Source organism: Oncorhynchus mykiss, chromosome 29 (genome assembly GCF_057628025.1).
Source record: "Oncorhynchus mykiss isolate SJ-2025 chromosome 29, ASM5762802v1, whole genome shotgun sequence".
In the NCBI taxonomy this organism is placed as follows: Eukaryota; Metazoa; Chordata; class Actinopteri; order Salmoniformes; family Salmonidae; genus Oncorhynchus; species Oncorhynchus mykiss.
This window is the reverse complement of record NC_143050.1, coordinates 23,078,788-23,092,500: the sequence shown is the minus strand read 5'-3', so window position 1 is coordinate 23,092,500 and position 13,713 is coordinate 23,078,788. Positions and strand designations below refer to the sequence as shown.

The 13,713-nt window shown below is 46.4% G+C and overlaps 1 protein-coding gene across 9 annotated transcripts in view; it reads left to right on the top strand.

Moving 5' to 3' along the window:
- The window catches only part of LOC110509866 (guanine nucleotide exchange factor VAV2), a 272,932-nt gene that overhangs the window by 211,270 nt on the left and 47,949 nt on the right, over nucleotides 1–13,713 (top strand). For all 9 annotated transcript variants that reach the window (XM_090226820.1, XM_090226818.1, XM_090226817.1 and 6 more), the window contains exons 3-4: nucleotides 663–721; nucleotides 8,955–9,023. In XM_090226820.1, the coding sequence (XP_090082946.1) occupies nucleotides 663–721; nucleotides 8,955–9,023 (128 nt within the window). The remainder of the gene's footprint in view (nucleotides 1–662; nucleotides 722–8,954; nucleotides 9,024–13,713) is intronic.

The window sequence follows — 13,713 nt, the reverse complement described above, 5'->3', positions numbered from 1 at the left end:
ATAGAGAGAGATGGGGAGAGAGAGAGAAAGAGATGGGGTGTGTGTGAGAGAGGACAGATGGCACCATGGTGATGGAAGCATAAACACATCCTGAAGTGCGTAATGAGGCATGGGGGCATCATTTTGGCAGTTATGAGGGGACGGGCTCCGTCATATCCCTGTATTAGCATTGGAGGAGTCTCCAGCATGCCATCTGTAAGCCCACTCACATGTGACTCACAACCAGCATTAAATCAGGCTCGCGTTTAACCCTGTTACGCCACACAGGTTTCACCACAGGGGAGAGAGGGAGGCAGAGCAAGCAGGAGATAGATGGAGGGAGAGGGGAAGCCAGGTTCTGAGTAAAGTGGAACACGTCTGTGACTGTGCGAGGGCATTTGGCACCACATGTCCCTGGATGTCATCATTAACATGGCGTCCTGCATTATGCTCACATGTGGCTGCGCACGACCATGTTGCTAAGAAACACCACATCGCTCTCCTCGCTCGTAAACACATGAAGCATGAATGAACCACATTAAGGCAGAGCAGACGGGCCTGCCTGAATGACTGAGTGATGAGATGTTGACTGTGTCGTGGACTGTGTTGTAGATTGTATGGATGACTGTGTTGATGGACTCTGTCCCTGTCATTGACCGTTGTCTCTCCGCTGTGTCTTCCAGGTGATCTCAGCCCTGTCCAGGATCTCCCACCACAGCATTGTGCAGATCAAAGGCGTGAGGTATGTCTCCTCTACTCCCACTACCCTTCACTGTCCGTTTGAGGAAGAGGAATATTGACTGTATCTCTCAACCAGACAGTGTTTTCTTGTTCTGGTAGTAGATGTGATCGAGGCCTACTCCTGTCAATACCACTGTCTCTGTTGGTAACCAGGTCTGGAAGCATGGTCACATGTCAAAACAGGTCCAGGGTCAGCTAGCTCAGATCACATGACTAAACTCATCACTAAGCTCCACCACGTGTTTCTCGGCGTCACATCAAAAGATGCCATTTAGTCGAGTTTACTGGCCGCTGGGAAACCACTTTCTGATTTCTCCTTATTTTCTCAGTCTGATCACCCTGTTGGCCGTGAGGGGGCTGCGAGCTGTCTCCACAAGTAAATCAAGGTGTTTTATCTTGACCGGCAGGGTAATGAGTTGATGGAGCACACCCATTAGGCCTGGTGCCATCCCAGGAAACACAGAGACTGGCCTATTAATAAACACTACACACCCTGAGAGGTGGCTAAATCACTGTGGTCCCATCTCCTATGCTCTGTTTTCCTCTGTCTGATCTATAGTGTGGTGAATGAGAACTAAATGCCAGTCTGTTTTCCTCTGTCTGGTCTATAGTGTGGTGAATGAGAACTAAATGCCAGTCTGTTCCTCTGTCTGGTCTATAGTGTGGTGAATGAGAACTAAATGCCAGTCTGTTTTCCTCTGTCTGATCTATAGTGTGGTGAATGAGAACTAAATGCCAGTCTGTTTTCCTCTGTCTGGTCTATAGTGTGGTGAATGAGAACTAAATGCCAGTCTGTTTTCCTCTGTCTGGTCTATAGTGTGGTGAATGAGAACTAAATGCCAGTCTGTTTTCCTCTGTCTGGTCTATAGTGTGATGAATGAGAACTAAATGCCAGTCTGTTTTCCTCTGTCTGGTCTATAGTGTGGTGAATGAGAACTAAATGCCAGTCTGTTCCTCTGTCTGGTCTATAGTGTGGTGAATGAGAACTAAATGCCAGTCTGTTCCTCTGTCTGGTCTATAGTGTGGTGAATGAGAACTAAATGCCAGTCTGTTCCTCTGTCTGGTCTATAGTGTGGTGAATGAGAACTAAATGCCAGTCTGTTCCTCTGTCTGGTCTATAGTGTGGTGAATGAGAACTAAATGCCAGTCTGTTCCTCTGTCTGGTCTATAGTGTGATGAATGAGAACTAAATGCCAGTCTGTTTTCCTCTGTCTGGTCTATAGTGTGATGAATGAGAACTAAATGCCAGTCTGTGTTCCTCTGTCTGGTCTATAGTGTGATGAATGAGAACTAAATGCCAGTCTGTTTTCCTCTGTCTGGTCTATAGTGTGGTGAATGAGAACTAAATGCCAGTCTGTTCCTCTGTCTGGTCTATAGTGTGATGAATGAGAACTAAATGCCAGTCTGTTTTCCTCTGTCTGGTCTATAGTGTGATGAATGAGAACTAAATGCCAGTCTGTTCCTCTGTCTGGTCTATAGTGTGATGAATGAGAACTAAATGCCAGTCTGTTTTCCTCTGTCTGGTCTATAGTGTGGTGAATGAGAACTAAATGCCAGTCTGTTTCTTCCCTTTACCCTCCAGAGCCCCACCAGTGAGTTGAAATGCCTCTGGACAGTTAGTTAGGAGGGGCTTTTTTTGTTTTTGTTTAGAACATGTGATTTAATCCAAAACACACTGGTATGTACATGTACATTAACCATTTGCAGTCAGACCATGAAGTGATATCTCTTTCAATCATCCACAATATCACTGACTCCCTCTCACGCCGACATAGGAAGCTTGCTAAGTGGCACATGACCAACGCATGGTGAGGGCATGATCTAGGGCACATGACCAACGCATGGTGAGGGCATGATCTAGGGCACATGACCAACGCATGGTGAGGGCATGATCTAGGGCACATGACCAACGCATGGTGAGGGCATGATCTAGGGCACATGACCAACGCATGGTGAGGGCATGATCTAGGGCACATGACCAACGCATGGTGAGGGCATGATCTAGGGCACATGACCAACGCATGGTGAGGGCATGATCTAGGGCACATGACCAACGCATGGTGAGGGCATGATCTAGGGCACATGACCAACGCATGGTGAGGGCATGATCTAGGGCACATGACCAACGCATGGTGAGGGCATGATCTAGGGCACATGACCAACGCATGGTGAGGGCATGATCTAGGGCACATGACCAACGCATGGTGAGGGCATGATCTAGGGCACATGACCAACGCATGGTGAGGGCATGATCTAGGGCACATGATGTTAATATGTCTGTCCAGCGGGGCCAGGCAGACAGTACATTTCCTATCAGTTGTTAAACACCCACCACACTTTCTTAACCCCACCCTCTTCCTGTTCCTCCCTCTTTCTGTTCCTCCCTCTTTCTCTTCCTCTTTCTGTTCCTCCCTCTTTCTGTTCCTCCCTCTTTCTGTTCCTCCCTCTTTCTGTTCCTCCCTCTTTCTGTTCCTTCCTCTTTCTGTTCCTCCCTCTTTCTGTTCCTCCCTCTTTCTGTTCCTCCCTCTTTCTGTTCCTCCCTCTTTCTGTTCCTCCCTCTTTCTGTTCCTTCCTCTTTCTGTTCCTCCCTCTTTCTGTTCCTCCCTCTTTCTGTTCCTCCCTCTTTCTGTTCCTTCCTCTTTCTGTTCCTCCCTCTTTCTGTTCCTCCCTCTTTCTGTTCCTCCCTCTTTCTGTTCCTTCCTCTTTCTGTTCCTCCCTCTTTCTGTTCCTCCCTCTTTCTGTTCCTCCCTCTTTCTGTTCCTTCCTCTTTCTGTTCCTCCCTCTTTCTGTTCCTCCCTCTTTCTGTTCCTCCCTCTTTCTGTTCCTTCCTCTTTCTGTTCCTTCCTCTTTCTGTTCCTCCCTCTTTCTGTTCCTCCCTCTTTCTGTTCCTCCCTCTTTCTGTTCCTCCCTCTTTCTGTTCCTTCCTCTTTCTGCTCCCCCCTCTTTCTGTTCCTCCCTCTTTCTGTTCCTCCCTCTTTCTGTTCCTCCCTCTTTCTGTTCCTTCCTCTTTCGGCTCCCCCCTCTTTCTGTTCCTCCTTCTTTCTGTTCCTCCCTCTTTCTGTTCCTCCCTCTTTCTGTTCCTTCCTCTTTCTGTTCCTCCCTCTTTCTGTTCCTCCCTCTTTCTGTTCCTTCCTCTTTCTGCTCCCCCCTCTTTCTGTTCCTCCCTCTTTCTGTTCCTCCCTCTTTCTGTTCCTCCCTCTTTCTGTTCCTCCCTCTTTCTGTTCCTCCCTCTTCCTGTTCCTCCCTCTTGCTGTTCCCCCCTCTTTCTCTTCCTCCCTCTTTCTCTTCCTCCCTGTGTGTTTGATCTGGGGGATCATTGTTTTGGAGGCGTGTTCATTGACTTGCTGTTGAAGCCCATTGATTGGCACTGTGATGCCTATTGGCATCAAAGAGCCAAAAGTCAGGCCTGTGTGTCTCTGTCACTGTGTCTTTTCTGAGCCCCAGCTTTACTGAAAGCCTCGCCACTCCTCCCTGCACACCCAGACACGCTCCACACTTCTGAAACACTCACAGTCCAAGCCCTGTCTCCTTGAGAAATTCATGAAAATGGTATCAATCAATAAAAAATGGAATAGAGGTTAAGAGTAAAGGCCTTCTGTCATGACATCCTGCTTCTCATCCGTGGACTGTGAGCTCTTCTGGCGTTATACAACTCATAGCAGGATCTCTCACTATCCTCTCTCCTGACAGTGAAATGCTCCTGCCTCCTTTCTCCTCATGATATCTGTTCTCAGCTAACCAAAAGCCACCTCTTAGCTCGCAGTAAACCTACTCACACTTCGTGTTCCCTTGATTTCCCCCTGATACCACAAGCCATTACTCCATTAGTGTGTGTGTGTGTGTGTGTGTGTGTGTGTGTGTGTGTGTGTGTGTGTGTGTGCGCGTGCGTGCGTGCGTGCGTGTGTGTGCGCCTTGTTCCCAGTGGGTCAGAGTGCTATAATGTGCGTGAGAGCAGAGCTCCACAGTGAGAAGGAGAGTGGCAGACAGAGGCTGAAACCCAGCAGGAGAGAGACTGCAGGCGGAGACGTGTCAGGAAAGATGCTCTCTCTCGTCCCCTCATCTCCTCCTCCCTCTCTCCTTCATCCTGGGGCATTAGGAATGCTCATTCCCGCTCACGACAGTGTGCGATATAAGACTCGATAGTCACTCACATACATTACACATCCCACACATAATGGACACATTATACATACATACGCCCATGATGCACACCCCTCATTAATACTGTATTTGTGTATGTGGTGTAAAGGTTGCCCACTTGCATACTAACTGGACAGAGATGAGGCACATTACACATAGAATTAAGCAATAAGGCCCGATGGGGTGTGGTATATGCACGACGCAACGCGGAGTGCCTGGATACAGCCCTTAGCCGTGGTATATTGACCATATACGACAAACCCCCGATGTCCCTTATTGCGATTATAAACTGGTTACCAATGTAATTAGAGCTGTAAAAAGACATGTTTCGTCATATCTGTGGTATACGGTCTCATATACCACGGCTTTCAGCCAATCAGCATTCAGGGCTCGAACTACCCAGTTTATAGTATCGCATAATGTACACAGAAACACATTCATTCACTGTTACACCCACTCCCCAACATCCCCAAGCCAAAAGCGTTGGGATGGGAATGAGTCAGACATGCCACACTAAATGAAGAGAAACTCAGAGGAACGTTTATCAGAGTTGGTGGGTGGACAAGCACAGAATGGGCCCTGATGGAATGTTCTGCCTCAGCTTCACATAGCTATTGATCCCTGCTTCGGGCCGTTGGGACCTGCTGGATGTTACTGCACTACTCAATGCGGCAACGGTCACACCAAACAACCGCATAGTTACGTCCTCACAGTTATTTGCGATAGCGGTTCAATGGGGCTGGGCATACAGCTGCTCTGTCCTCCACATGCCATCGATTACCTTTACCACAGGAATGGCTCTGTGTATTGAACAAGCACTTTAACTTAATCGCAGACCGAGTTAATTGACAGGATGAGGGAGTCGATGGGTGCTGCACACTGAAATAGTTTATAGGCATTCAATGGTAGTCAAGAAATAAACACCTATACTCTCTACAGCCTGATTGGCTCTGAGCCCTGAAACGGAAGAGATGGAGAGGTTGAGAAAGAGGGAGCGAGAGAAAGATTCTGAAAGTGAGAGAGGGACAGAGAGAAATGAGTGACAAGAAAGAGGCGGGACAAGAGAGAGTGAGTGAGCCAGCAGAGCTCTGTGATGCGTTGTGTTTCTTAACCTGATGTTAGCATGACACACCAGTCCCTCATGGTGACCACACACACCAACACACACACACACACACACACTGCTCTCACTACACTGACACTAATTGCTGGTGTCACACACATAAACACACGCTAGAAAACACAATCCGCTGCTGTGCATTGAATTCGGTGTATCCAGTTCAACATAGACACAGGAGATGTGCTTTTGTGCCATTTGGAAGTTAGACGGTCCTGGAATCAGGTAATTGAATTGACTGATTGAGTTAAGCTCCCTCCTGGGGTTCCAGAGCTGTGAGTCCAAGTGACAGAATGATTCGATTAACTGGAAATCACAGATGAAGTTAGAGAAGAGGCGTCAGACTAAAGGGTAGATGTCTTGAATTGAAGGCAAACCTTTTATTGAAAAGTGTCATATTGCAGCCAGGATAATTGAAAATGGCCCACAGGTGTTTACTTTGTGCCTGGACTAATGCTGCTATAGCCACAACTAAATAACCGCTAAACAGAATGAACTGCCGGTTGTCTGTGTTGATAACTACAGTGGATGCATCCAGTTGAATTATCAGGGTTGAACTAATATCTTGCTTGTGGAGAAGTGAGAGAGATGTAACTTACAGTACTGAGAGATGCAGCTGTGGCTGTCAGGGTTCAGTCAGTGCATCCATCTGATTAACTCTCACCCACTCAGACTGAGCCCCAGGTGCGCACACACACACACACTCTCGCTCTCTCTCTCTCTCTTTCTCCTGAGCCCACTCACACACGTTACCCCCCTCCTCTCCATCTCTATTTTTACCTCTGTTGCCCTGCGTTGATGTAATCAGCTGTGAGATGGGGGTCTGTATGTGTCCTCAATTCGGGCCAGCAGGCTGCTCTGTGGGGAGTGGGCGTCAGCAGGACATACAGTACAGGACCTCATGGTGTCCTACCGCACGCACACACACACACACACACATACACACACACACACACACACACACACATTGTACACACCAATGGATGAATGGGACCTTGGCTCCTCTGGTGCCTGTCACCACTCGCTCACACTGCCTGTCTCTTTCTATGGAGAACCTTGGTGTCGGGTGTGACTTAGAGCGATTGTAACCTTGTGTGTGTGACTGACTGTCTACTGTATATTGACATGGATGAGTGTGTGTGTGCGCGCGTGTGCATGTTTGTGCACGTGTGTGTGTGTATGTGTGTGGTCAATGGCTGTATGACCTACAGTCCTGTGTGGCTCAGTTGGTAGAGCATGGCACTTGTGTCGCCAGGGTTGTGGGTTCGATTCCCACGGGTGACCAGAATGAAGAAAGCATGGAAATGTATGCAGTCACTACTGTAAGTCACTCTGGGTAAGAGTGTCTGCTAAATGACTACATTTTTTTTTAATGTAGGAAAGGGCTTTACATGTTCAGCAGACATTATCCATGGTGAACCAAGGCCATTTAGCTCCAGTGTCCTCTACGCTGGTGCTGGATCCAAGGCAGTGTATTTCATTGCTCCGCAACAACTAAAATAGTGTCACAGCTGAACCGTGGCACAGTGCCAGCAATTCATCCAAAACAGAATACTGCCCAGCTTGTGGGTGGCGGGGGCAGATCTTATGTGTGAAGACCACTTTGTTGTGCAATTTGTAAACTGGAAAAAATGATGAAAGATTGAGTGCTTGTGGAGACCATAATATCATACAACAGTAAAGACTACATTACCCATGAATCACCCAGACATAGTAACATGTGGTTCTTCCTGCTCCAATAAATGAACGGTGCATATTCAGATATGGCTCATGACATGTTAGCATTCAGACATTTAGCGTTATGGTAGCATTTCAGACATTTAGCGTTATGGTAGCGTTTCAGACATTTAGCGTTATGGTAGCATTTCAGACATTTAGCGTTATGGTAGCGTTTCAGACATTTAGCGTTATGGTAGCGTTTCAGACATTTCATAAGCTGTCATCCATATGAAATGATTGCATCTTGCTCAAAGGACACACAGATGCAGCACACAAACAACTCAACACATGTAGCACGTTCTGAAATATACAATCTGGTATTCTTGATTCTCCAATCGTCGTTTAATTGACCCAATATACTTTTTCCAATCCCCCCGGCACCTTTAGCCTCTCTTAAGGTTCCAGATGAAGCATTTTGATGAGATCGAAGGAGAAAAAGTTTAAAGAGAAATCCACCTCTTTAAGTGGGTAATTGATTCGTCATCTGGTTAAGCGGGTTGGGCCAGTAACCAAAAAGTTGCAGATTCAAATCCCTGAATCCGGCAAGGTGGACAAATCTGCTGTTCTGCCCTTGAGCAAGGTAGTTTAACCCCCAACAACTGTTCCCTGGGTGCCGATGACGTCGATTTAAAGAAGCACTGTGCACCTCTCTGATTCAGAGGGGTTGGGTTAAATGCGGAAGACACATTTTGGTTGAATGCATTCAGTTGTGACTAGGTATCCCCCTCCCCATTTGAACATTCTAACCTCCCCAGGAGGGTTCTACTCACTAAGGAGGATAAAAGAGGACATGGAAAATGGCTCAATCTTAGGGGTTTGAGTCATACTTCATGGGTTCAAGTGCATCTCAAGTGACATCCCATTTCAATGGTACATTTTGGGAACATTTTGTGACATACTATGTTTGTTTATTCCAGGCGTCCTTGCAGGAAGTGTTTGACATGTCCCTGAAAAGCTATTCCAATGAGATATAGTGTTAGTCAATGACCTGATGTATCATAGTGATGAGGTGATGATGATGATGATGGAGTGAGAGTAACACCTGACTGATAGACACTCATCCCCTGCTGTTACCATATCTAACTTTAAGGCCTGTCCACCAGCTAACTCTTTCTCTCTTTCTCCCATTGTGTGTGTGTGTGTGTGTGTGTGTGTGTGTGTGTGTGTGTGTGTGTGTGTGTGTGTGTGTGTGTGTGTGTGTGTGTGTGTGTGTGTGTGTGTGTGTGTGTGTGTGTGTTTGTGTGTGTGTGTGTTGTAGGCCTTTTCCTTCGGAGGACACTGCTCTGAATGAGGATGACGTGTACCGGAGTCTTGAGGAGCTGGCAGAGTAAGTACCCAGACCCCCTGTACCCCCCATCACTCACACACACTGCAATCCCCACAACATATGGACGGAGCAGCGGAGCACAACTCTGAGCCGTAACCATCCACCCTGCCACCTTCCTTCTTCCATCCTGCCACCTTCTTCCACCCTGCCACCTTCCTTCTTCCATCCTGCCACCTTCTTCCACCCTGCCACCTTCCTTCTTCCATCCTGCCACCTTCTTCCATCCTTCCACCTTCCTCCTTCCTGCCACCTTCCTTCTTCCATCCTGCCACCTTCTTCCACCCTGCCACCTTCCTTCTTCCATCCTGCCACCTTCTTCCACCCTGGCACCTTCCTTCTTCCATCCTGCCACCTTCTTCCATCCTTCCACCTTCCTCCTTCCTGCCACCTTCCTCCATGTATCCGTGCTGTCTGTCACTCTGCCCGTTGCCATGGTGACACCAGCAGCACATTAGTTTCCTGTCTGCCTAGCTGCCAAGTTGTCTCAGGAACTGGATGGCTGGCAGAATAGCTTGGGTGATGGGTGGGTGGGTTTGAAAGCAAGCTCATGCAGCGGCAGGGAGGCTGGGTTGGGGTGGGCTGGTAGCGGTGGAGGCTGTGGTGTGCGACAGCTCCCATTCCTCTCTGATTAATGGAGAATAATTAGACGCTGCGCTAAGATAGGTGTTATTCATCACCCAGAGAGCAGGAGAGAAGAGAGGGGAGGAGGGAGGGGGAGAGAGATGGATAGCAGAGTGCCACCACCGCTGCCTGCTGAATACATTACTGGAGGAAAATGTGCAGAAGCTGAGAGAAGTGCAGGCCAAGCAGGCTAATACTGGATTAGAGCTCATCTTAGCTTCCAGCCCAACACTGGGCCCTCACTGGATAGGAAGCACAGCCTTGTGAGTGCAAACACACAGCAGAGTAAACACACAGGTGCGTCCTGTACATGTCGGGAAATACTATACGTTGGATTAGAAGTGACCCTCCCCACAGCTTTATTGTGGCAAAATGTTCCATCCAACAGCATTCATCAACCCGAAACGGTGCCTGAGGAAGGCCTGCAGCATCACCAAGAACCCCACACACCCCAGCCACGAGCTCTACATACAACTAATACAACTTAAAAATAAGCAAAGAACAATCCATCTCAAAATGGAGTAAAGGACTAGGGCCTTGATTATTTCTGGTGGTCCTGTGATGCATTACTGTGGTGGTCCTGTGATGCATTACTGTGGTGGTCCTGTGATGCATTACTGTGGTGGTCCTGTGATGCATTACTGTGATGGTCCTGTGATGCATTACTGTGATGGTCCTGTGATGCATTACTGTGATGGTCCTGTGATGCATTACTGTGATGGTCCTGTGATGCATTACTGTGATGGTCCTGTGATGCATTACTGTGATGGTCCTGGGATGCATTACTGTGATGGTCCTGTGATGTTTTACCTTTAGTGGTGTTGCAGGCAGCCAGAGGTGTCAGGGCACAAAGCGAATGGTAAAAGTCCTCTGCTTTGATGACATATCCTTTAGTTTGTCCTTTACCCTTTCACCCCCTGCCCTATAACCCAACCTCTCTCTCTGATAACCTGTTGGGGCAAACACCTTCTCTGACCTGCCTGGAGCCTACAGTGCTCCCATTCATTCCAGAAGGGTTGGGCCCTAGCCTCTTACTTCAGTGTGAACCTGCTCTTTGTTTCACCTCTATTGATGTACGGTTGATTTAAGATGAGTGTGTGAGTGAAAGGAGGGAGTGATTTGCCAGTGGATCAGCAGGTTTAAAAAAACCTCTTCAAACAAGAGTTCTGCTAGAGATTATAGTGAAAGATACAAAACCACATGAGGCTGATGCACCTCATACAATATATATATATATATATATATATATAATTTGAGTTCATGTAAAGTGACTCTGGTGCTTGTCTGTTGTCTGTCAGTAAAGGTTATGCGCTGAAAAAACGTTTTCCATATTTACAGTATCATGTCGAATGTGTTCATGTCAAGGTACATGTAAGTGGAATGTAGCTGGCGGATAGCGATGTGATCCCACCTGAAAGGACTTGCCATAATAGAATGGTGTGGTCATTAAATTGAGTTTGTGTGTATGTTCGTGTGTGTGTGTTTGTGTGTGTATCTGCGCATGCATAAGTATGTTTACCTGAGGCAGAGTCTCCTTAATGAGGTCTCTCAGGTTAATCTTCTCAACCTTAGCACTGCTTCCTGCCTATGGCTCTGTAATGTCAACTCTGAGTGGTGCTTCCTGCCTAAGGCTCTGTAATGTCAACTCTGAGTGGTGCTTCCTGCCTAAGGCTCTGTAATGTCAACTCTGAGTGGTGCTTCCTGCCTAAGGCTCTGTAATGTCAACTCTGAGTGGTGCTTCCTGCCTAAGGCTCTGTAATGTCAACTCTGAGTAGTGCTTCCTGCCTAAGGCTCTGTAATGTCAACTCTGAGTAGTGCTTCGCAGTGCAGTTAGTCCATCCTGAAGTTGACAAAGCATGAAATGCGGCCGATCGGGTGCAGTGGCCATGGGACTATTTTTCTCTGAATGACAATATTCAGATTGAGAAGCAATAATGTCAGAAAGGCTTTTCATCTCGACAAAAACAGTATATTGCTATCACTCTTTGATGGGAAGTCCGATTCAAAGCTGACAAGTCAATGTACTGTAAAGTCAGAACCAAAGAGTTCTGTGTTACAGATGATGTCACAAACTAGGCTTCTATCCAATTGGTGACAGTATTTCATGCACATATTTTAAAATTCACAATATGCACATTTCCCCAGCAGAGATGTGTTTCCATTAAAATGACTTGTTCTAGATAAAAGGCTGTGTGTGATGACGTAGTGCACATAAAAGACTGTGTGTGATGACGTAGTGCACATAAAAGACTGTGTGTGATGACGTAGTGCACATAAAAGACTGTGTGTGATGACGTAGTGCACATAAAAGACTGTGTGTGATGACGTAGTGCACATAAAAGACTGTGTGTGATGACGTAGTGTACATAAAAGACTGTGTGTGATGACGTAGTGCACATAAAAGACTGTGTGTGATGACGTAGTGCACATAAAAGACTGTGTGTGATGACGTAGTGCACATAAAATACTGTGTGTGATGACGTAGTGCACATAAAAGACTGTGTGTGATGACGTAGTGCACATAAAAGACTGTGTGTGATGACGTAGTGCACATAAAAGACTGTGTGTGATGACGTAGTGCACATAAAAGACTGTGTGTGATGACGTAGTGCACATAAAAGACTGTGTGTGATGACGTAGTGCACATAAAAGACTGTGTGTGATGACGTAGTGCACATAAAAGACTGTGTGTGATGACGTAGTGCACATAAAAGACTGTGTGTGATGACGTAGTGCACATAAAAGACTGTGTGTGATGACGTAGTGCACATAAAAGACTGTGTGTGATGACGTAGTGCACATAAAAGACTGTGTGTGATGACGTAGTGCACATAAAAGACTGTGTGTGATGACGTAGTGCACATAAAAGACTGTGTGTGATGACGTAGTGCACATAAAAGACTGTGTGAGGACGTAGTGCACATAAAAGACTGTGTGTGATGACGTAGTGCACATAAAAGACTGTGTGTGATGACGTAGTGCACATAAAAGACTGTGTGTGATGACGTAGTGCACATAAAAGACTGTGTGTGATGACGTAGTGCACATAAAAGACTGTGTGTGATGACGTAGTGCACATAAAAGACTGTGTGTGATGACGTAGTGCACATAAAAGACTGTGTGTGATGACGTAGTGCACATAAAAGACTGTGTGTGATGACGTAGTGCACATAAAATTAGCTATTGCGGTTTAAATCCCATGTACCCAATAAAAAAATAATAATTTACAACTCTGCTGATGGTTGTGTTACAAAGTGGTGTTGTAATGGTGAATGATCCCACTCTGCTAGTGACACCTGCGCTCTAGACAACAGCGTGCAGATTCAGTGCGGGTGTAGTCTGAATGATGAGATTATTATGGATGAATTACAGCATTTTATTTGTCAATTGGAAGCCAGGCATCGATCGCCATGTCACCAGAATAAGACCCTGGATATTTGTTGAAAGGAGCATGAAGCTCTGTCACCGCGCTGTGAAGTTCATCATCATTTAACTTGCGTGTTTTCCTGAGTCGTAGTGGGAGGACCACACATGTCATCCCAAGATGTGACTCCCAAGTTTACTTTGATATGATGGTCATTATATCAATATTATGTTATAGCAATAATTGCACAAAGAAGCATTTCCACCATCATTTCTCGCATAATTAGTTTTACAGACACACAAAGATCCCACCATGTCTAGCGTGTTTTGTTTTGTCAACATTTGAAAAGTTTAGACTAGTCGTGACACATGTACTTTACTCACATAAAAAGGTTTGATGCAAACCTGGTTACAGAGGATCGTTTTATCACTCAGTCTATATATTTCACAGAGTAATTGGTGAGCATTTAGGGAATGTAAAGAATAGTGTTGAGACATTTATTTATTTATTTTTAAAAATTTATTTTTTATTTATATAGCCCTTCGTACATCAGCTGATATCTCAAAGTGCTGTACAGAAACCCAGCCTAAAACCCCAAACAGCAAGCAATGCAGGTGAAGAAGCATGGTGGCTAGGAAAAACTCCCTAGAAAGGCCAAAACCTAGGAAGAAACCTAGAGAGGAACCAGGCTATGTGGGGTGGCCA